This window comes from Scyliorhinus canicula, chromosome 1 (assembly GCF_902713615.1).
Source record: "Scyliorhinus canicula chromosome 1, sScyCan1.1, whole genome shotgun sequence".
In the NCBI taxonomy this organism is placed as follows: domain Eukaryota; kingdom Metazoa; phylum Chordata; class Chondrichthyes; order Carcharhiniformes; family Scyliorhinidae; genus Scyliorhinus; species Scyliorhinus canicula.
The window spans coordinates 219,169,497-219,194,380 of NC_052146.1; the positions used below are offsets into that span (position 1 = coordinate 219,169,497).

A 24,884-nucleotide genomic window follows, 5' to 3' on the forward strand; every position below is an offset into this window, starting at 1 on the left:
TGTGGCGACAGAACGGTGCAGCCCAGCAAGCATTTTATACAGCTTTGTTATAATCTACCTGCTTTTACATTCTATGCCCTGGCTAATAAAGACAAGTATCCTATAATGCTCTCAGCCACCTTATCTACCCATCCTGCTGCCTTCAGGGATCTTTGGACATGCACCCCAAGGTCCCTCATACCATCCTACCTTTCAATGTGTATTCAGTTGCTTTGTTAGTTCTCCTAAAATACAACCATCACCTCTTGCTTTTCATTTGCCAATCTATATTGTGCTGTAATCTAAGGCTTCCTCCTCACTGTTTACCACACCACCACGTTCTGTTTCCTCACCAGTTGTCTTGTAGCTGAACAGGGGCACCAAAGGACCTGCGTGTAGGCAGAGAAAAATGTGGGGTTTTGGCACCGCTTGAACATAGCGTGTTGGAGCTTGTATACAGATGCGTCTATTTTGTTCAAAATAGCAGATACAGCAATTTCAGCAGCACTTTAAGTTAGGGGCGGGGTCAAGGTTGATGCCGATCTAAGGGAACCGTGGGTTTAAGCCTGGGAGGATGGATGCAAGGTTTCGGGCATGAGAGGAAAGAGGGGTGATGGAGAAGAACAGCTTGTTTTTGGAAGAGCGGTTTGCAGGAGTTGAAGTTTGGCTTACCATGTGGGGAGGGTTTTGGGTACATGCAATGGGACTTTGTAAAAAAAAAAAAAAGGTCTTTCTCAATTTTCCAGTAGCACCTACATCTGGTGGTGTCAGTGATGAGGTTGGAGGGTGGGGCAGTCTCTGTTTTATGGGAGGATAAGGTCTTTTTGGAGGGGCTTACTGTCAAGTGGGAGGAGGAGCTGGGGAATGGAATTGGGAAATGTGAGATGCTGTGGAGGGTGAAATTGTGAGGCTGAGGTTGATGCAGGGCGCACCTAAATCGAGGACAAACTAGCTGAGGGAGTAGAGGATATTTGTGAACTTGTGGGAGGGGCCCAGCTAATCATGTACATATGTTTTGCTCCTGCTCGAAGTTGGAGAAATTTTGGAGGGGGGAGGTGGGGGTGGGCTTTGAGTTGTAATGTTTATCAAGTATTAAATGTTAAAAATTTGAATAAAAATACATTAAAAAAAAAACAAAAGTCCCAATATTCAGGCATGTGTTCAATGCTACCATCAGGGATAGATTAGAGTGTGCATTTAGTTGTTAAGTTATTAAAAAGCTGTCATTAACTGGGAGTGGGGCAAGTAATGTTAAAAAGACAAGGCTAAAGGCTTTCTGCCTCAACACACAGCATTCGCAAAAAATATGAACTAATTATGCAAATAGATGAAAAAAGTATAGACAAAAAGGAAAAGGTGTGGGGTTGCAGTGCTGGTCAAAGAGAGAATTCATGCAATAATGAGGAAAGATATTAACTCCAGCAATGTGGTATCTGTATGGGTCGAACTAAGAAACACCAAAGGAAAAACAACAGTGGGCGTTGTATATAGACTCCCAAACTGTAGTGGTGATGCTCAGGATTGCATTAAACAGGAAATTAGAGACACATGCAATAAGGAACATCTGCAGTTCTGGGTGATTTTAATCTGCATATAGATCGGGCAAATTAAATTAGTCACAATACCGTGGAGGAAGAATTCCTGGAGTGTATACAGGATGATTTTCTAGACCAATACGTTGAGGAACCAACTAGAGAACAGATCATCCAAAACTGGTTACTGTGTATGGAATGAGAACGGAATCAATGGCAATCTAGATATGCAACTATAGTATAGAAATTATCAAGATGGAGAGTGATGTAGTTGATTCGGAGACCGGTGTTGTGAATCCTAACAAAGAAAACTATGGTGATATGAGGCACAAGTTGGCTTTGATCGATTGGGAAATGTTACTTAAAGGGATAATGGTGGATAGGCAAAGGCAAACTATTCAAGGAACTGCAACAATTGTTTATTTCTGTTTAGCACACAAGTAAAATGGAAAAGTGGCCAAAACATGGCTTTCAAGGGAAATTAGAGATAGTATTTGATCCAACGAAGCAGCATATAAATTGGCCAAGAAAAACAACAAGTCTGAGAATTGTTAGCAGTTTAGAATTCAACAAAGGAGGACCAAGGAATTCATAAGTTAATAAGATACAGAATCAGGCCATTCGGCTCAAGTCTGCTCCGCTATTCGATCATGGCTGATCTCATCCTGCCCATTCTCCATAATCCTTCAACCCATTATCAATTAAAAATCTGTCTAACTCCTCCTTCAATTTACTCACTGTCCCTGCATCCACCGCATTCTGGAGTAGTGAATTCCAAGATTCACAACCCTTTGGGAGACATAGTTTCTCCTCAACTCGGTTTTAAATTTGCTACCTCTTATCCTTAGACTATGACCTCTTGTTCTAAAATGCCCCTCATGAGGAAGCATCCACATCACATCTACTTTATCCATATTTTTTATCATTGTGTACCTCAATTCGATCCCCTCATTCTTCTAAACTCGAGTATAGGCCTATACTATTCAATCTCTCTTCATATGACAAGCCCTTCATCTCTGGAATTAATCTAGTGAATTTCCTCTGAACTGCCTCCAATGCCACTACACCTTTCCTCAAATAAGGGGACCAAAACTGTGCACAATACTCCAGGTGCAGTCTTACCAATGCCTTGCATAGTTGCAACACTTCCTTACCTTTATACTCAATTCCTTTGGCTATGAATGCCTAACATTCAATTTGCTTTCTTTATTACCTGTTGTATCTACATGCTCGTTTTCTGTGACTCGTCAATGAGGACCCCCAGATCCCTCTGCAACAGAGCACCCTGAAATCTCTTCCCATTTAGATAATAAGTTGCCGTCCCATTTTTCTGACTAAAATACATGACTTCACATTTAACACCATCTACCACATTTTGGCCCACTCTTAACCTATCCATATGTAATGTTATTAACTCCTTGCAACTTACTATCCCACCTATTTTTGTGTCATCTATGAATTTGGCCATAGAGCGTTCTAACCCTATATCTTTTTTAAAAATAAATTTAGAGTACCGAATTCATTTTTCCAATTAAGGGACAATTTAGCATGGCCAATCCACCTACCCTGCATATCTTTGGGTTGTGGGGGTGAAACCCACACAAACACTGGAGAATGTGCAAACTCCACACGGATAGTGACCCAAAGCCAGGATCGAACCTGGGACCTTGATGCATGAGGCAGCAGTGATACCCACTGCACCACCTTCCTGCCCCCTTCTAACCCTGTATCTAAGCCGTTTCTATAGATTGTAAATCCTTACCTGGTCTGGCCTATATGTGACTCCAGACTCTCAGCAATGCGGTTGATTCTTAACTGCCCCCTCAAGGGCAATTGGAGATGGACAATAAATGCTGTCAGAGCCTGCGACCCCCACGTACCATGAACAATTTTTCATAAAGTCAGGTATGATTTGCCCTTCATAAAACCATGCTGACTCTGATGGTTGGGTTTTGACTTTCCAAATGTCCTAATATTACTTCCTTGACAATTGATTCTAACAATTTCCAAACAACAGGAACTGGTCTGTAATTTCCCACATTCTGCCTCCCTCTCTTTTTGAATAAGGGTGTTATGTTAGCACTTTTCCAATCTACTGGAACCTTTCCTGTGTTCATGGAATTTTGGAATATTATAACCAATGGATCCACTATCTCCGGTGCCACTTCCTTTCACATCTTCGGATGTATGGCATCAGAACTGGTGGACGTCTCTGCTCTCAATCCCAATACTTTGTTGAGTACCATTTCCCTATTGATGTTTATTGTTCCAGGCTCCTCCCTTTCTATTGCCTCTGAATTGCCCATTGGACTGGGCTCATCGATTACTGAGGCAGAAGCCCAGATCAGGGGGGGAAATCGGGGTCCCGAGATGGGCAAAGGACCACCATGATTGTAGATGGTAGGACCATGCCATCAGAATACACTGGGGCAGAGTCAACAAGAAGGCATGTTCTATAAGAGCAATAGAAATGTGGGATGGTGTACCCAGCTCATCTTCTGGTTACCTACAAGGCAGACTATCACTTGGTTTGTGTGGGGGGGGGGGGGGGGGGGGGGGGGGGGGGGTTTGAGGAATATGGTCTTTGCTGTCTGTTCATTGTGAAGTCCTTCGGGATTTGTATTTTTGGGAGGGTGAGGTGCTGTGGGGTGGGGGTTTAGTTCTTGGTGGGATGTTTGTCTGGTGTCCATGGAGGGATGGGACTGATGATTGGGGGGGGGGGGGGGGGGGGGGGAGAGAGAGAGAGAGAGAAAGAGAGGGGTAGTTTGCTGACAGTGACAGTTCCTTTGTTTTTGAACTGCCTTGATGGGGATAATGGCAGCCATCTTGAATGGAGCTGGCGCAGGCAGGTTGCGGACCTGTCGGATTGCCTCATGGGGTAGGGGAAAATATGGCTGATCCTGGGGAGGGATGGGGAAGAAAAGTGGCTCCAGAGGCCCAGTGTCCAATTGGTTACATGGAATGTGAGGGGGTTAAATGGCCCAGTTTAAAAGTTCCCAGGTGTTTTCCCGTGTGAAAAATTTGAAAGCTGATCTTGTTTTTCTACCATCAACTCATTTGAGTCAAAGATCAAACAAGGCTACGGAAAGGATAGGTGGGGCAAGTGTATCATTCGAGCTTTGATGCTAGGACAGGGAACCGCGTACAAGGATAAATCTGGAAAGAGGCTGGTGGATTCCATCCTTGAGGTGGATGGCCAATGCTCGATTGCACCAACAACAGATCTTTTGGCAGAGAGAAAGAAATTGCAGGTGGATGGAGTTTGTTTCAAATGGGGAAGATGGTGAGCCAGCTGCGTCGCTCAAGGGGGACGTTGCAAGTATAATAATCTTTATTGTCACAAGTAGGCTTACATTAACACTGCAATGAAGTAACTGTGAAAATCCTGTAGACTTGTCGGGGGAGCAGTGATGGTGAATGTACCTTTTGTTGCACGTTGGGGGTTGATGGTGGGTGGGGGGAAAGGGAAGAGAGAAGAAAACTGTAGGGAGAAGGCAGGAGAACGGGGATGAGAAAATATCGACCATGATTGAATGGCGGAGCAGACTCGATGGGCCGAGTGGCCTCATTCTGCTCCTATGTCTTATGCGGGGAGGAGGGGTTGTAAGAGGCCACTGTGCTAGTTGGACAGGCTGGTTAACAGGAGTGAAGTGGGGGGTTGCCAGGGGGAAGACCTTGGGGGGGGGGGGGGGGGGGAGAGAAACACATGGTCTCATTGTAATCGGACGACCCATGATATATTTCCGACCAATTGGACAACATGAGAGATCTTGGGGGACTTTGGCCAGTTTTTAGGATACAAATTGAATATGGGAAAGAGTATGGTGTTCCCGATTGATGGCCGAGGGCAGGAAAGGAGACATGGGGAGTTGCCGTTTAGGATGGTGGGGGCAATTTCAGGTATTTGAGTATGCAGGTGGCACAGGTTTGGCACAGTTGCATAAACTGAACTTGACTTGGCTGGCGGAGCAAACGAAGGTAGACTTTAAGTGATGGGATGTGCTGCTGCTGTGGCTGGCAGGGCGGGTGCAAACAGAAAATGACGGTGCTGCTGAGGCTTTTGTTTGTATTTCAGAATCTCCCAATCTTTGTCCCCAAGTCGTATTTTTAGGTAGGTCAATGGGCTGATCTCTGGGTTTGTGTGGGCAGGGAGGGTCCACACATTGCCGAACATGAAGAATTATTACTGGGCAGCAAACATTGCTATGGTAAGGAAATGGGCTGTGGGGGAGGGTCGATATGGGGGCAGGTGGAGGTAGCATTGTGTAGAGATACAGTTTTTGAGGGCTTTGTTGTTCTCGCTGGCCAGGTACTCCACTAGCCCAGTGGTGCTATCGGCCCCAAGGGTGTGGGGGCAGTGGAAGCAGCCTTTGGGCCTGGAAGGTGCCGATCTGTAATAACCATAGATTTGAGTGAGGTTTAGTGGGTGATGATAGCGGGATTGAGTGCTTCGGGGACTTATTTATAGGTGGCAGATTTGCGGGACTGGAGGAAGTGTATGAGTTGCACGGGGGAATAGCTTTAGTTACCTGCAGGTTCGGGACTTTGTAAGTAGAGAGGTGCCGTCCTTTCCTGGACTGCTGCCCTTGGGGTTTCAGGACAAGGTGCTGTCAAAATAAGGGAGGGGTTGCATATCTATAAGGAATTGATGAAGTGGGAGGGAGTCCTGGTGGGGGGACATTAAGCGTGAATAGGAGGAGGAGCTGGGAGAGGAGGTGGAGGCCGAGACGTGGGCTGAGGCCTTGCGGAGTGTGAATGCGTAACGAGGTTAAGCTGCATCCAGTTTAAAGTGGTGCATAGGGCTCATGACGGTGGCAAGGATGAGCAGGTTCTTTGCGGGGGGAGAGCATAGGCGTGGGCGGTGTGCAGGAGGTCCCACAGATCACATTCCCATGTTCTGGGTGTGTCCAAGTTCTGGCAGGGGTTCTCGGACATCTGGCAGGTGATGTCTGAGATGCCAGGTGTGGAGGTGGTTCCGAGTCAAGAGCCGCCGAAAGCAGGAGTGTGGGTGAGCGACCTGGCAGAATTCCCGAGGCTGGAAAAGGTCAAGTTCACTGAGGGGTCAGAAGAGAGGTTAACCCCGTGATGGAAGGCTTTTGTAGATTTTTTTTTTTTAAAGGAGGATTGAAGGTGTTTTGGGGGGGGGGGGTTTAAAATGTGGATGACAAGATGTGGTGGGGTTGGCGTCGGGGGGGCAGGCGGGTGTGGTTGTTTATTGAGTTGATTTGTATGGTGAGAGGATGAGCTGTGTAGATGATGGAGAGATCCTCCAGTGTAATTTGGACAAGTTGAGTGAGCAGGCAAGTGAATGGCAAATGCAGCTAATTTGGATAAAAGAGGTTATTCACTTTGGTAGCAAAAACAGGAAGCCAGATTATCATCTGAATGGCCATAAATTAAGAGGGAAATGTGCAATGAGACCCGTGTGTCCTGTTACACTAGTCGCTGAAGATGAGCATGCAGATGCAGCAGGCGATAAAGGCAGCAAATGGTATGTTGGCCTTCATAGCGAGAGGATTCACGTACAGGGTAGGGGCATCTTGCTGCAATTATAAAGGGCCTTGTTGAGGCCACATATGGAATAGTGTGTGCAGTTTTGGTTTCCTTATCTGAGGAAGGATGTTCTTGCTATAGAGGGAGTGCAGCAAAGGTTTACCAGACTGATTCCTGGGATGGCATACAGGGAGAGATTGAGTAGGTTAGGATTGTATTTAATGGAGTTCAGAAGAATGAAGGGGGGGGAGGGGGTAAAAGAGAGATCTTATAAAACCTGTAAAATTCTAACAGGACTAGACACAGTAGATGCAAGAAGGATATTCCCGTTGGTGAGGGTGTCCAAAACCAGGGGTTACAGTCTGAGGATACGGAGTAGACCATTTAGGACAGAGATTAGGTGAAATTTCTTCACCCAGAGTGGTGAACCTGTAGCATTTGTTACCACAGGAAGTAGTTGAGGTCAAACATTATATGTTTTCAAGAAGCAGTTAGATATAGCACTCAGGGCAAAGGGGATCAAAGGATATTGAGGAGGGGCAGCGAGGTGGGATTATGCTATTGTGTTGAATGATCAGCCATGATCATAATATATGGCAGAGCAGGCTCGAAGGGCCAATGGGCCTCCTCCTGCTCCTATTTTTTCATGTTTCTAATAGCGACATCTTCCTTTATTATTTTGTTAAACCATTACAACAATAAAACTTTATTTACATAGCATCTTTAATATAGTAAAACATTGCAAAGTGCTCTCTAGCAGCATTAAAGCAAACCTTGACAGAGCCAGAGAAATGCTGATTACGTACCTTTTTCACCAAGTTTTTGGTATTAAGAATTGTCTAATAGCAGAGTTAGATAACTTAATCTTTCTTGGGTCGGCACTGAGGTCCCAGGTTCGATCCCGGCTCTGGGTCACTGTCCGTGTGGAGTTTGCACATTCGCCCCATGTCTGCGTGGGTCTCACCCCCACAACCCAAAAGATGGTAGGTGGATTGGCCATGCTAAATTGCCCCTTAATTGGAAAAAAAAATTGGGTACTCTAAAAAAAGAGAGAAAAAAACTAAAGCTTTCTTGGACAGAATGGAGTATTTCCCCCTTTGCAATGTCCAAAGGGAATGAGAAATTAATGACAAGTGTTCGGTGTAGACTTCCAAGATTTTTATTTATTTGTGAGATGTGGGCATTGCAAGCCAGGATATCATTAATTGCCCATCCCGAACCATCCATGAGAAGGTAGTGGTGAGCTGCCTTCTTGAACCACTGCGGTCCATGTCGTGCAGGAACACCCATTGTGCTGTTAGGGAGCGAGCTCCAGGATTTTGAAACAGTGACAGCGAAGGAACGGTGATATATTTCCAGGTTAGGTTGGTGTGTGGTTTGGAGGGTAACTTTCAGGTGGTGTCCCCATGTGACTGCTGTCCTTCTGGATGGGAACAGTCATGGGTTTGGAAGGTGCTGTATAACAAGCCTTAGTGCATTGTTGCAGTGAATATCGTAGATGGTACATAGTGCTGCTACTATGCATCGGTGATGGAGTGAATGCTTGTGGAAGAAGTGTAAATCTAGTGGTTACTTTGTCCTGGATGGTGTTGAGTTTCTCGAGTGTTGTTGGAGCTGCACTCATCCAGGCAAGTGGAGAGTATTCCATCACACTCCTGACTTGTGCCTTGTTGGTGGTGGACAGACTATGGGGAGTTAGGTGGTGAATTACCCGCCATACAATTCCAAACCTGCTTTTGGATCCACAGTATTAATATGGCTGGTCCAGTTTAATTTCTGGTCAATGGTAAACCCCAGGATGTTGATAGTGGGAGATTCATTGATGGTAATGCCATTGAATGTCACAGAGCAATGGGTAGATTCTCTCTTGTTGGTGATGGTCATTGCCTAGCACTTGTGTGGTGCAAATGTTATTGGTACTTCTCAGCCCAAGCCAGGATGTTGTCCAGATCTTGATGCATTTGGACATTGATTGCTTCTCTATCTGAGAAGTGACAAATGGTGCTGAACATTGTTTGCTGATGATTGCACATTCACACTTCTTACTTTATGATCAAAGGAGGTCACTGGTGAAGCAGCTAAAGATGGTTGGGCCTAGGACACCACCCTCAGGAACTCCTGCAGTGATGTCCTGGAACGGAGACGATTGATCTCTAACCACCACAACCACCTTCATTTATGCTAGGTATGACTCCTACCAGTGGAGAACTTTCCCCTCTATTCCCATCGACTTGTTTTGCTCGGGCTCCTTAATGCCACATTCGGTCAAATGCTACCTTATGTCAAGAACTCTCATCTCTGGAGTCCAACTCCCATGCTTGAACCAAGGCAGTAATGAGTTCAGGAGCTGAGTGAACATGGCGAAATGCAAACTGAGCATCCGTGAGCAGGTTATTGCTCAACAAAGTACCACCTCACAGCACTGTTGATAACCCCTTTCATCACTTTACTGATGATCGTGAGTAGACCGATAGGGCAGCAATTGGCCGCATTGGATTTGTCCTGCTTTTTGTGTTCAAGACATACCCGAGCAATTTTCCACATTGCTGGATAGATGCCAGTGTTGTAGCTGTGCTGGAACAGCTTGGCTAGGGGCACGCCAAATTCTGGAGCGCATGTCTTCAGTACTATTGCCTGAATATTGTCAGGGCCCATAGCATTTGATTGTTAAATGATTCAGCCTTATATTTTGCACTGGATGTACAGGGGTCTCCCATCATTGAAGATGGGGATATCTGCCCCTCCTCCAGCAAATTGTTTAATTGTCCACCATCATTCACAACTGGATGTGGCAGGAGTGAAGAGCTTAGATATGATCTGTTGGTTGTGGAATCGCTTAGCTCTGCCTATCACTTGTTGCTTATTGTGGTGACCTAGCACTTGGGCCCGATTAAAATAGGCAATTTTAAATTAAAGAATTGGGCACTTTAAAACAAGCCAGTCACTCCAGAACAGCCTCATGGGAATTCGAACTGGCCAAGTTCAAATACACTAGAGGTCAGACATGCTGCCAAGACATGTGCGGACTGCCCTGTCAAACGGCCATCGAGATAAATCGATCCGATTGATATGCACCGGCCTATTGTTGCAAGTCCAGGCCGGGCCAGACTATCGGGAACATAGGTGGCGGTGGGAATTCTTATTTGGTAACGGTGTATGTGCAAATAAGGCCACTGGGGCGGGCCCAGGTGACCTGGCAACCGGGCATCAATCAAATCATTGGACATTAAAAGCCCCTTTCGACACCTCATTGGTAAAAGGCCACAGGAAGTGGAAAAAGAGAACAAAACCAGCGGGGGATAAAAGTAAGCACCAGAGCCCTCGGCAGCAATGACTCAGTGTGGGAGGTGACCTTGACCAGACCAGACCAAAGAAGGAAGGGACTATAGCGAGAACCACCTTCGCGAAGACGGACCAGAGAAACGTAGTGATCAGATCCATCGCCCTACCAAGCCAACTTTGCAGATCGTATACACCGATATTTGTAACTCGTGTATTTTGTGGGTAATTTATGGGGTAATTGTGTTAAATAAATATTGTTGAATTTGAACTTGTGGTTTGTTCTCCTTGTTAATTAAAGCCATGATGTGGAGATGCCGGCGTTGGACTGGGGTGAGCACAGGATGTCTTACAACACCAGGTTAAAGTCCAACAGGTTTGTTTCGAATCACTAGCTTTCGGAGCACTGTTTCTTCCTCAGGTGAATGAAATGTGTGTGTGTATATATAGACAAAGTCAAAGATGCAAGAATGCAAGAATACTTTGAATGCAAATCTCTGCAGGTAATTAAGTCTACAGGTCCAGATGGAGCAACTGGAGAGAGGGATAATCACAGGTTAAAGAGGTATGATTCTCTCAAGCCAGGATAGTTGGTAGGATTTTGCAAGCCCAAGCCAGATGGTGGGGGGTGATGTAATGCGACATGTATCCAAGGTCCCGGTTGACACCGTACTCATGTGTGCGGAACTTGGCTATAGGTTTCTGCTCGGCGATTGTGCGTTGTCACGTGTCCAGAAGACCGCCTTGGAGAACGCTTACCCGGAGATCAGAGGCTGAATGCCCCTTGACTGGTGAAGTGTTCCCCGACTGGAAGGGAACATTCCTGCCTGGCAATTGTCGCGCGATGTCCGTTCATCCGTTGTCGCAGCGTCTGTATGGTCTCGCCAATGTACCATGTTTTGGGACATTCTTTCCTGCAGTGTATGAGGTAGACAACGTTGCCCAAGTCACACGAGTATGTACCATGTACCTGGTGGGTGGTGTTCTCATGTGTAATGGTGGTACCCATGTCGATGTTCTTGCACGTCTTGCAGAAATGGCAGGGTTGTGTGGTGTCGTGGTCGCTGTTCTGAAGGCTGGGTAGTTTGCTGCAAACAATGGTTGTTTGAGGTTGCGCGGTTTTTGAAGGCAAGTAGTGGGGGTGTAGGGATGACCTTGGCAAGACGTTTGTCTTCATCGATGACGCGTTAATAAAGACACCCAAGTAGGGGCAGCACGGTGGCACAGTGGTTAGCACTGCTGCCTCATGCCGTTAATCTCAGCCCTGGGTCACTGTCCGTGTGGAGTTTGTACATTCTCCCCGTGTTTGCGTGGGTTTCACCCCCACATTCCAAAGACGTGCAGGGTAGGTGGATTGGCCACGCTAAATTGCCCCTTAATTGAAAAAAATTAATTGGGTATTCTAAATTTATATTAAAAAATGTAAAAATAATAAAGACACCTAGGTGAAATCTTTAAGTGAGCTGGTGAAAGTATCTGAGATTTTGCAGATACAACATTATGCTGTATGGTATGCAAGTGTTGCCATGTCTGACACCTCATTTTTAGATATGCCTGGCTTGCCCGTTTCATTGAACCAGGGTTGATTCCCCAGGGTTGGTGGTAATGGTACAGTGGGGGATATGCCGGGCCATGATATTGTAGATTGTGGTCGTGTACAATTTTGCCGATAGCCCACAGTGCCTCATAGCTGCCCAGTCTTTTTTTAATTTTTTTATTTGTTTTTTTTTAATAGATGTTTAAGAGTACTCATTCATTTTTTCCCCCAATTTAGCATGCCCAATCCACCTACCCTGCACATCTTTGGGTTATGGGTGCAAAACCCACGCAAATACGGGGATAATGTGCAAACTCCACACAGACAGTGACCCAGAGCCCGGATCGAACCTGGGACCTTGGCACAGTGAGGCAGCAGGGCTAACCCACTGCGCCACCGTGCTGCCCAGCTGCCGGTCTTAAGTTGTTAGATTTGTTTGAAATCTATCCCATTTAGCACAGTTGTAGTGCTACACAACACGAGGGGGGGGCCGGGGGGCTAGCCTCAATATGAAGACAGGACTTTTGTCTCCATATGAACTGTGCAGTGATTACTCCTACGGATATCGTCCTGGACAGATGCATCTTCGGCAGACAGGTTGGTGAGTACGTTTTTACCTCTTCTTGATTCCTTCACCACCTGCAGCAGAGCCTGTCTAGCAGCTATATCCTTTCGGATTCGGCCTGTGGTAGGGCTACCGATCACAGCCTAGTATGACAACTGCTCGGCCCAAGACCGCAAGAAACTTCAGAGAGTCGCGAACACAGCCCCGTCCATCACACAAACCTGCCCCCCATCCATTGACTATCCCCCTATACCTCCCACTGCCTGGATGCGGGCAGCATAATCAAAGACCCCTCCCACCCGACTTACTCACTCTTCCAACTTCTTCCATCAGGCAGGAGACACAAAGGTCTGAGAACGAGCACAAACAGATTTTAAAAATAGCTTCTTCCCAGCTGTTACCAGACTCCTAAACAACCCCCTTATGGACTGACCTCATTAATACTACATTCCTGTATGCTTCACCCGATGCCGGTGTCTATGTATTTACATTATGTACCTTGTGTTGCCTTATTATGTATTTTCTTTTTATTTTATTTTAATGTACTTAATGATCTGTTGCGCTGCTCGCAGAAAAATACTTTTCACTGTACCTCGGTACATGTGACAATAAACAAGTCCAATCTTAGTGACGAACATTGAAGTCCCCCAACCACAGTATATTCTGTGTCCTTGCCACCCTCAGTGCTTCCTCCAAGTGGTGTTCAGCATGGAGAAGTACTAATTCATCAGCTGAGAAGATGTGCTACATGGTAATCAGCAGGTTTCCTTGCCCATGTTTTTTAAAAAAAATAAACTTAGAGTACCCCATTCTTCACCCCCCCCCCCCCCCCCCCCCCCCCCCCCCCCAATTGAGGGGTAATTTAGAGTGGCCAATTCTCCTACTCTGCACATCTTTTTGGGTTGTGGGGGCGAGACCCACGCAGACACGGGGAGATTGTGCAAACTCCACACGGACGGTGACCCGGGCTGGGATCGAATTCAAGTCCTCAGCGCCGTGATGCAGCAGTGCTAATCACGCACCATCCTTGCCCTTGTTTAACCTGATGTCATGACATTTCATGGGGTCCAGAGTCGATGCGGAGGACTCCCAGGTCAACTGTGTACCACTGTGCTGCCATCTCTGCTGGTTTCCAAACTAGTCTGACATTTTCTGCAAGGTACAATTCTGTGAGTATGACTGTCAGCCTGTTGCTTGACTAGTCTGTGAGACAGCTTTCCCAATTTTGGTACTAGCCAAATTTTAGCCTTGTTTGTACGGAGGGTGTTGCAGGGTCGATAGGGGTAGATGTGATGTTGTCGTTTCCAATGCCTAGGTCGATGCCAAGTGGTCCGTCCAGCTTCATTCGTTTGTACATCTTAGCTGGGCTGTTTTGGAGGGCATTTATGAGTCAACCGCATTGCTGGAGTCACATGTAGGCCAAACAACAAGGTAAGGACAGACAGATTTCCTTCCCTAAAGGGCATTAGTGAACCAGATCAGCTTTTACAACAATTGACAATGGTTTCATGATCATTAGACTTTTGATAGGGCAGCACAGGGGCTTGCACAGCTGCCTCATGGCGCTGAGGACCCAGGTTTGATCCCGGCCCCTGATCACTGTCCGTGTGGAGTTTGCACATTCTCCCCATGCCTGTGTGGTCTCACCCCCACAGCCCATTGCCCCTTAATTGAAAAAAAGGAATTGGGTACTCTAATTTTTTTTTTAAATCATTAAGACTTTTAATTCAGATTTTAATTGAATTCTCAAATTTCACGATCTGCCATGGTGGGATTTGAACCAAGTCCCTTTGTCATTTCTCTGGGTCTCTGCGTTACTAGTCTCGTGACACTAGCTCTATGCCATCATCACCTCCCTATTGTGAAATCACCATCTTACAAAACCACAAATCAAGGTACAGCTGTAATCTGATACTCGGTTTAATATAGACATAAAACTTATTTTAAAATACACACTCACTGTTCTGTTAACCCTCATTGTTTCCTTATGATGAAATCCCATTAACTTTCATAGTGATTGGTTAACAAAATAATTCATACCTGAAATTCAAATTCCCGCTTGGCTCCACATGGGCAGTTGGGGATATCTGTTTTGGAGGGAATGTTCTCCCCAGATACCCACAATGGACATCCTCCTCTGCAGTAACGCAGCACCTACAAGGAACATTGACAGCATGGAATGCACTCACCCATCTAAAGCTCATCTTGTATTTTCAGGTTAAATCAAACATCGAATTTACTAAACAGCTATTTGGAGCATTGGAACAGAAATCATTTTGCTTCTTCGGCCGTTTCTAAACATTAATTCCGCAGTAAGAAAATAAGGAAAATATTTAGTTTTGTTCAAAGGACCATGACATCTAAACTTTATTGAAGCAGCAGTAAATAGTGAACATTATAAGCCCCAAAAAGTAGCAAATGGAAGATGAGAACTATATAGCTGTGATGTGATTGGTCTTCCAAACATATCTTAGCTTATAAAATGAACCCCTCTTCCATTTTAAATCTCCCATCTGGCCCATATATAATGGGATTGTCATGCTATGGGTCAGTGTAAAAGATGACTGTTTTGCATTGTGACATTGTAAAACTCAATAAAACCATTTTAAATCCAGAGCAAAGAAGGAAACAGTACAAGACATATGTACCTGATCAGGCGCCAGTGCTACCCTCCTCTTAAACTTCGCAAAGATGCGGTCTTCCTTTGATTCATGTTTTGCCATGGCCTCCAGCTCCTGTTCGTCTATGGCTTCAGTCACACAATCTGAAAACGCCATGGAGGCACGTTATTACTTGAACTCATCAACACTCCCAAGTGTTTGAGGGGCAGAGGTGTTCAAACACCAAATTGGAAAGCAGGTACAGATACAATCCAGCAGAGTAATTACTTTGCTGCCGAGAACTTTAGAATTCCCGACATGTAGGTTTTGGGGGAAAGGAAGTGTAATACAAGGTAGTCCTTTAGCCTTTTCAGATTTGTCCCCTTCCTGAATCTATAACTGAAAGGATAAAAGAGGTTAGATATCTCTCGCCTTTACACATTAAGCAAAAGCTGGAAGGGGCTGATTTAGCACAGGGCTAAAGAGCTGGCTTTTAAAGCAGACAGGCCAGCAGCACGGTTCAATTCCCATACCGGCCTCTCCAAACAGGCGAATGTGGCGACTAGGGGCTTTTCACAATAACTTCATTTGAAGCCAACTTGTGACAATAAGCAATTTATATTTCATTTTTCATTTCATTTGACCTTCGTCGATGAATCAAGAGTATATTATAAACAACAATAACCCGAGTCACATACATTGGTGTCATACAATCATTCATGGCACAGAAAGAGGCCACTTGGTCCATCTCCACGAAGCAATCCTGTCAGTTTCACTGCCCTGCCCGATTCAATGTTGGTAAATAGCACCAGAGCAGGCAGTGAATAGTAAAGATTGTTGGAGATATAACAGAGTTTGGGACCCAAAGGAATGGGGCAGCAGGGTAGCATGGTGGTTAGCATAAATGCTTCACAGCTCCAGGGTCCCAGGTTCGATTCCCGGCTGGGCCACTGTCTGTGTGGAGTCTGCACGTCCTCCCCTGTGTGCGTGGGTTTCCTCCGGGTGCTCCGGTTTCCTCCCACAGTCCAAAGATGTGCGGGTTAGGTGGATTGGCCATGCTAAATTGCCCGTAGTGTCCTAATAAAAGTAAGGTTAAGGGGGGGGTTGTTGGGTTACGGGTATAGGGTGGATACGTGGGTTTGAGTAGCGTGATCACGGCTCGGCACAACATTGAGGGCCGACGGGCCTGTTCTGTGCTGTACTGTTCTATCTATGTTCTATAAGTCACTGACACCAGTCCAATTTTCCTTGAACCTCAGTTTCCCAATGTACAGCCATCTTTGATTTTAAAGGCTTTGCCTGAAAATATTTGTAACTATTTCACATCCACGGGGCAGCGCAGTAGTTAGCATTGCTGCTTCACGGTGCCAAGGTCCCAGGTTCGATCCCTGCTCTGGGTCACTGTCTGTGTGGAGTTTGCACATTCTCCCCGTGTTTGCGAGGGTTTCGCCCCCACAACCCAAAGATGTGCAGGGTAGGTGGATTGGCCACGCTAAATTGCCCCTCAATTGGAAAAAATGAATTGGGTACTCTAAATTTATCCACCTACCCTGCATATCTTTTTCAGTTGTGGGGGTGAGACTCATGCAGACAGACAGTGCATTTCAGACTAGAATCACTTCTTGCGTGAATAAGTTTTTTTCTCATCACATTTGCTTCCTTTGCAAACCAGTCTCTGCCCTCTTGTTCTATGAGCAGGAGGGAACGGTTTCTCTCTATCCACTCTGTCCAGCCCCCTCATGATTTTGAGTATCGCTATCAAATCTTCTCTCAGCCTTCTCTCCAAGGAGAACAGTCCCAACCTCTCCAATCTATCCTCATAATTAAAGTTTTCATCCCTGGAACCATTCTTGTAAACCTCTTCTGCACACTCTCCAATGTGTTCACACCTTCCTAGTGTGGCACCCAGAACTGTACACAATACTCCGGCTGAGGTCTAACTAGTGTATTGTGCAAGTTCAGCATAACCTTCTTGCACTAGTGCTCTATGCCCCTATTAACAATGCCCAGATTACTATGCTTTAACTATTCTGCCACCTTCAATGATCTATGCACTTATACAGCCAGGCCCTTCTGCTCCTGTACCCCTTTAAGAATTCTGGCTCTTCACACGCCGAGTTTGCATATTCTCCCCGTGTTTGCATGGGTTTCACCCCCACAACCCAAAGATGTGCAGGGTAGGTGGATTGGCCACACAAAATCACCCCTTAATTGGAAAAAAAATTGGACACTTTGAAAAAAAATAATTTTGGCCATATTTTATATTGTATCTCCACATTCTCCATACCAGAATGCATCAACTCACTGTTCTCCACATTGAACTTCATCTGCCACCTATCTGCCCACTCCACTAACTTGTCCATATCCTTTTGAATCTCCACATTGTCCCCTTCACAATTTATAATACTTCGAAGTTTTGCATCATCCGCAAACTTTGAAATTTTCCTAAGATCTGGATCATTAATATTGGTTAAAAAAAAAAGGTAAAGTCATCATCATTCCAGATGACCACAGGCTGCTTTCCCCTTTGAGGGGGAGAGCTGTCTGGTGGTGATTTAACTTGAGGATCACCACACCTTAGGCGAGAGGCATGGTTGAGAAGGTGGGCCTTCATGAGTATTCATTAGTATTTATCAGTAAAAGGTCCCAATGTGGGCGGCAGGGTGGCTGGCACTGCTCACGGCACTGAGGACCCAGATTCAATCCCAGCCCTGGGTCACTGTCCGTGTGAAGTTTGCACATTCTCCCCATTTTTGCGTGGGTTTCACCCCCAACACAAAGATGTGCAGGTTAGGTGGATTGGCCACGCTAAATTGCTCCTTAATTGGAAAAAAAGGAATTGGACACTTTAATTTATTTTTAAAAAAGGAAAAGGTCCCAATACTGACACCATTACAAACCTTCCTTAGCCTGAAAAGTATCCATTGACCATTACACTCTGCTTCCTATTATTCAGCCAATTTTGTATCCATATTGCTACTATCCCTTTTATTTCACGAACTATAACCTTTCTCAGGTCTGCTGCAGGGCACTGTATCGAATGCCTTCTGAAAATCCATGTGCACCACATCAACAGGATTACCCTCACCGACCCTTCCCGTGACCTCCTCAAAAATTCCAAGTTAGCCAAACACGATTTTCCCTTTCCGGCTCTTTCAAATCAACTTATAATTTTCCATGTGACTACTAATTCTATCCTGAATAGTTGTTTCTAGAAGCTTGCCCACCACCATGTTAAACTGACTGACCTATAATTGTTGAGGCTATCCTTACAACCTTTTTTGAACAAGGGTGTAACATTTGCAATTCTCAAGTCCTCTGGCACCTCCCCGAGTTTAGAGAAGACCAGAAAGTTATGGCCAGCACCCCTGCAATTTCCATTCTCAATATCCTTTGATGCATCGCATCCAATTCCTTGTCAACTTCCAATATAAATTTTTCTTTATAAATTTAGAGTACCCAATTCTTTTCCCCCCTAATTAAGGGGCAATTTAGAATGGCCAATCCACCTACCCTGCACATCTTTCGGGTTGTGGGGGTGAGACCATGCAGACAGTGGGAGAATGTGCAAACTCCATATGGCCAGTGACCCAGGGCCAGGATCGAACCCAGGTCCTCGGAGCCATGAGGCAACAGTGTTAACCACTGTGCCGTCCGTGTCAACTTCCAGTACCGACAGTCTATTCAAACTTCCTCCTTATCTTTTTTCAAAAATAAATTTAAGAGTACCCAATTATTTTTTTTCTCCAATTAAGGGCCGATTTAGCATGGCCTATCCACTTAACTAGCACACCTTTGGGTTGTGGGGATGAAACCCACGCAGACACGGGGAGAATAACCAAACTCCACACAGACAGTGACCCAGGGCCGGGATTCGAACCCGGGTCCTCTCCTCCTTATCAACATTGAACCTTTCTAGGGACAGCATTTCCTTATCTTCCATCATGTTCGGAGAAGCATCTCATTGGTAGATACAGATGCAAAGTATTCAATCAATACCTCAGCAAAGCCCTCTGCCTCCATGTGTAAATTCCCTTTTAGGTCCCTAATTGCCCTATTCTTCCTTGAACCATTCTTTTACTATTTATATGCCTACTGAAGTCTTTGGGATTCCCCTTTATGTTGACTGCCAGTCTTTTCTCATCCCTCTTCATTTCTCTAATATGCCTTTTCACCTCCCCTCTGAACCTTCTGTATTCCTTTGGGTTCTTAACTCTTAAGCTCTTTCTTTCTTTTTCTTTTTTTTAATCTCGAGGGGATGGCAGGGAAGGCAGTGCAATGTTCCTCCTGCAGAATGTTTGAGGTGAGGGACGCCGTCAGTGTCCCTGTTGATTTCACCTGTGGGAAGTGCACCCATCTCCAGCTCCTCAGAAACCGCGTTAGGGAACTGGAGCTGGATGAACTTCGGATCATTCGGGAGGCAGAGGTGGTCATAGATAGTAGTTTCAGGGATGTAGTTATTCCGAAGAATCAAGATAGATGGGTGACGGTGAGATGGGCTGGGAGGAAGCAGTCAGTGCAGGGTCCCTCTGTGGTCGTTCCCCTCAGTAACAAGTATACCGTTTTGGATACTGTTGAGGGGGAACGACCTACCAGGGTTAAGCCACGGTGAACGGATCTCCAGCACTGAGTCCGTCCCTGTGGCTCAGAAGGGAAGGAGGGAGAGCAGGACAGCAATAGTTATTGGGGACTCGATAGTTAGAGGGACAGATAGACGGTTCTGTGGCAGCAAAAGAGACTCACGGATGGTATGTTGCCTCCCGGGTGCCAGGATCCGTGACATCTCGGACCGTGTTTTCAGAATCCTTAAGGGGGAGGGAGAACAGTCACAAGTCGTGGTACACATCGGTACCAACGACATAGGTAAGAGAAGGGACGGGGATTTAAAACAGGAATTTAGGGAGCGAGGGTGGAAGCTGAGAGCCAGGATAAACCATGCCATCATCTCTGGTTTGTTGCCAGTGCCACATGCTATTGAGGTGAGGAACAAGGAGAGTGCAGATAAACACGTGACTGCAGGGATGGTGTAGGAGGGAGGGTTTCAGGTACGTGGATAATTGGAGCACATTCTGGGGAAGGTGGGATCTGTACAGACAGGACGGTTTGCACCTGAACCAGAGGGGCACCAATATCCTGGGAGGGAAATTTGCTACGGCTCTTCGCGGGGTTTAAACTAATTTGTCAGGGGGCTGGGAAAACGAGCTGTAGTCCACACGCCAGTGTTGAGAGTAGTGAGGTACTGAGGAGGGTATCAAGGTCGCAGGAGTGTACCGGCAGACAGAAAGGTGGGTTGAAGTGTGTCTACTTCAATGCAAGGACCATCCAGAATAAGGTACGTGAACTTGGAGTGTGGATTGGTACCTGGGACTACGATGTTGTGGGCATTACAGCGACATGGTTAGAACAGGGACAGGAATGGTTGCTGGAAGTTCCGGGGTATAGATGTTTCAGTAAGAGTAGGGAAGATGGTAAAAGAGGTGGAGGAGTGGCATTGTTAATCAAGGATAGTTTAACGGCTGCAGAATGTCAGTTTGAAGGGGATCTGCCTACTGAGGTAATATGGGCCAAAGTTAGAAATAGGAAAGGAGCGGTCACATCGTTAGGAGTTTTCTACAGGCCCCCAAATAGTAATAGAGATGTGGAGGAAGAAATTGCAAAACAGATTATGGATAGGTGTGGAGGTCTATGGGTGACTTTAACTTTCCAAATATTGATTGGAACCTCTATAGGTCGACCAGTTCGGATAGAACATAGAACAGTACAGCACAGAACAGGCCCTCGATGTTGTGCCGAGCAATGATCACCCTACTCAAACCCACGTATCCACCCTATACCCGTAACCCAACAACCCCCCCCCTTAACCTTACAATTTAGCATGGCCAATCCACCTAACCCGCACATCTTTGGACTGTGGGAGGAAACCGGAGCACCCGGAGGAAACCCACGCATACACGGGGAGGACGTGCAGACTCCGCACAGACAGTGACCCAGCCGGGAATCGAACTTGGGACCCTGGAGCTGTGAAGCATTTATGCTAACCACCATGCTACCATGCTGCCCCACGGATGGGGCAGTTTTTGTACAGTGTGTGCAGGAGGGTTTCCTGACACAATATGTGGATAGGCCGACAAGAGGGGGAGCCACATTGGATTTGGTAATGGGTAATGAACCAGGCCGTGTTAGATTTGTTTGTGGGAGAGCACTTTGGAGATAGTGACCACAATTCGGTGTCTTTCACTATTGCAATGGAGAGAGATAGGTCCATACGGCAGGGTAAGGTTTATAATTGAGGGAGGGGTCATTATGATGCGATTAGGCAGGAATTAGGGAGCATAAGATGGGAACAGAAACTGTCAGGGAAAGGCACAAATGAAAAGTGGAGCTTGTTCAAAGGAACAAGTACTCCGTGTCCTTGATATGTATGTCCCTGTCGGGCAGGGAGGAAATGGCTGTGTGAGGACCCAAAGATCAAAGCCAAAGGCTCTGCAATCTCATCCCTTGCCTCCCAAAGAATCCTTGGCTATATCCCATCTGGCCCAGGGGACTTGTCGACTCTCAGGTTTTTCAAAATTGCTAATACATTCTTGCTCAGAACATCTACCTCCTCCAGCCTACCGTATGGACCTATCTCTCTCCATTGCAATAGTGAAAGACACCGAATTGTGGTCACTATCTCCAAAGTGCTCTCCCACAAACAAATCTAACACTCATCCTCAAAAACATGGCCCCTCTCCTTGGTGAACACTGAAGAAAAGTATTCATTCAACGCCTCTCATATTTCTTCTGACTCCATGCACAAATCTGCTATTTGTGATTTTTATCAATGATTTGGAGGAGGGGGCTGAAAGGTGGATCAGTAAATTTGCTGATGATTGGTGGAGTAGTGGATGAGGTATAGGGCTGTTGTAGGCTGCAAAGAGACATTGATAGGATGCAGAGCTTGGCCGAAAAATGGCAGATGGAGTTTAACCCTGCTAAGTGCGAGGTGATTCATTTTGGTTAAAAAAATTTGGATGCGGATTACAGGGTCAACGGCAGGATTCTGAGGAATGTGGAGGAACAGAGAGATCTTGGGGTTCATGTCCACAGATCTCTGAAGGTTGCCACTCAACTGGATGGAGCCGTGAAGAAGGCTTATAATGTGTTAGGTTTATTAACAGGGGGCTTGAGTTTAAGAGCCGCGGGGTTATGCTGCAACTATGTATGACCCTGGTGAGATCACATTTGGAGTATTGTGTGCAGTTCTGGTCACGTCATTATAGGAAGGATGTGAAAGCATTGGAAAGGGTGCAGAGATTTACCAGGATGCTGCCTGGTTTGCAGGATAGATCTAATGAAAGGAAAGGGAAAATCTCAGCAAGTCTGGCAGCATCTGTCGGGAGAGAAAAGAGGTAACATAGAACATAGAACAGTACAGCACAGAACAGGCCCTTCGGCCCTCAATGTTGTGCCGAGCCATGATCACCCTACACAAACCCACATATCCACCCTATACCCGTAACCCAACAACCCCCCCCCCCCCCCCTTAACCTTACTTTTATTAGGACACTACGGGCAATTTAGCATAGCCAATCCACCTAACCCGCACATCTTTGGACTGTGGGAGGAAACCGGAGCACCCGGAGGAAACCCACGCACACAGGGGGAGGACGTGCAGACTCCACACAGACAGTGACCCAGCCGGGAATCGAACCTGGGACCCTGGAGCTGTGAAGCATTTATGCTAACCACCATGCTACCCTGCTGCCCCTAACGTTTTGAGTCCGATGATTCTTTGTCAAAGCTAACAAGACAGAGAAAGTTTTCTCTCCCTACAGATGCTGCCAAACTTGCTGAGATTTTCCAGCATTTTCCCTTTCGTTTCAGATTCCAGCATCCGCAGTAATTTGCTTTTATCTTATGAGGAAAGGTTGAGGGAGCTAGGGCTTTTCTCTTTGAAGCGGTGGAGGATGAGAGGCGACTTAATAGAGGTTTATAAGATGATGAGAGGGATAGATAGAGTGGACGTTCAGAGGCTATTTTCTCAGGTGGATGTAGCTGTTACAAGGGGGCATAACTATAAGGTTTAGGGTGGGAGATATAGGAGGATGTCTGAGGTAGGTTTTTTACTCAGAGAGTGGTTAGGGTGTGGAATAGACTGCCTGCTGTGACAGTGGAGTCGGACACTTTAGGCACTTTCAAGCGGTTATTGGATAGGCACATGGAGCACACCAGAATGACGGAGTGGGATAGCTTGATCTTGGTTTCGGACAATGCTCGGCACAACATAGGGGCCGAAGGGCCTGTTCTGTGCTGTACTGTTCTATGTTAACTGTATATTCTACCCGACATCTTTCATAAGCCCAATTTCCTTATCTTAATTCCTATCTCCTTTTTCATCCAAGGAGCCCTGGATTTGTGTGTCCTACTTATTCCTTTTAATAGAATATACTTTGACTGTGTCTGGACCATTTCTGTTTTAAAGATAGGCCATTGTTCAGCTACAGTTTTCCCCGCCAATCTTTTGTCCCAGTTTATCCGGCCTCGCTCCATTCTTGCCCCATTCAAGTCGGTTCTCACCCAGTTAATTATTTCCACTTTGGATTGCCTATTTTCCTTTTCATTCATCATTCTAAGCCATACGATGCAATGATCACATTCCCAAGAACAAAATCTAACAGTGCATCCTTTTGAGGAAGTGTGTTCCCGAGATTCACCACTCTCAAAAGAAAAAAATTCTCATATTTGTCTCCATGTTTGCACACACCATTCTGTCCAACAATAGACTAACCTGACCCCTAGGTGCAGCTTATGTGCTCTCTTGCATCGCTGTGGACGGTACTGCACTAAGAGCCGCCTATGTGCCAGACCCTTATACTACAGCTGCACCCTCCGCACCAAAGTATTTAACTTGAAATACATTGGACATGCTGGTTTACCCATATATTTTACATTGTTACCACTACCCCATCTCCCTCTTTCAAGTGTCCGAGTTCATAAACCTTCCATATCTTGTTTACACTCCTGCCAGATGAATGATAGGCTCTGTTCCTGCACCCATCAGAAGTGCTTTTTGTCAATTTGGCTTTGTTGTGATAAGTGGATGTTGTTCCATCTAGTTTCTTGCTGGGTGGACAAACGTTGTGCCTGTCTCCGTGTTGTTTTTTCTTCTTCAGTGTGTGGGTCGTTGCGTTGCCCTTTGTGATAGAAGATGGTCTTTCCAGTTATGAGGATGTGGATTTTTAGTAAGCTCACTTTTGCATATGGCTGTGTGGTGTGCTGTCAGCAATGGACGGCTGCTACTTGGTTCCAGCATCGTCTGTGCACTGTCATGCTGGCCAGCTCCAGGGTCCCAGGTTCAAATCCTGGCTTGAGTCACTGTCTGTGTGGAATGTGGACATTCTCCCTGTGTCTGCGTGGGTTTCCTCCGGTTTACTCCCACAAGTCCCGAAAGACATGCTGGTAGGTAATTTAGACATTCTGAATTCTCTTTCTGTGTACCTGTGGCGACTAGGGGTTTTTCACAGTAACTTAATTGCAGTGTTGATGTAAACTTACGTCTGGCAATAAAGATTATATTATAATCTGACTATTTCCATTAATTTACTCAATGTCCCATTATCCACCACACTCTGGGGTAGCGAATTCCACAGATTCACAGCCGTTAGAGGAAAGTAATTTCTTCTAATCTCTGTTTTAAATCAGTAAGAAGTCTTACAACACCAGGTTAAAGTCCAACAGGTTGGTTTCAAACACTAGCTTTCAGAGCACTGCTCCTTCCTCAGGTGAATGAAGAGGTAAGTTCCAGAAACATATACATAGACAGTCAAAGATGCAAGACAATGAATGTGAACATTTGCAGGTAATTAAGTTTTTACAGATCCTTAGAGTGGGGTAATCCCAGGTTAAAGAGGTGTGAA

The 24,884-nt window shown here is 45.8% G+C and overlaps 1 protein-coding gene across 3 annotated transcripts in view; it reads right to left on the minus strand.

Annotated features, from left to right (window-relative positions):
- pdcd2 (programmed cell death 2) overlaps positions 1–24,884 on the minus strand; it is a 32,315-nt gene that overhangs the window by 1,153 nt on the left and 6,278 nt on the right. For 2 of the 3 annotated variants that reach the window (XM_038807983.1, XM_038808001.1), the window contains exons 3-5: positions 15,034–15,149; positions 14,426–14,539; positions 333–368 (exon numbers count right to left, since the gene is read on the minus strand). In XM_038807983.1, coding sequence (XP_038663911.1) covers positions 333–368; positions 14,426–14,539; positions 15,034–15,149 — 266 coding nt within the window. The remainder of the gene's footprint in view (positions 1–332; positions 369–14,425; positions 14,540–15,033; positions 15,150–24,884) is intronic. The other variant, XM_038807991.1, reaches the window with a different exon arrangement.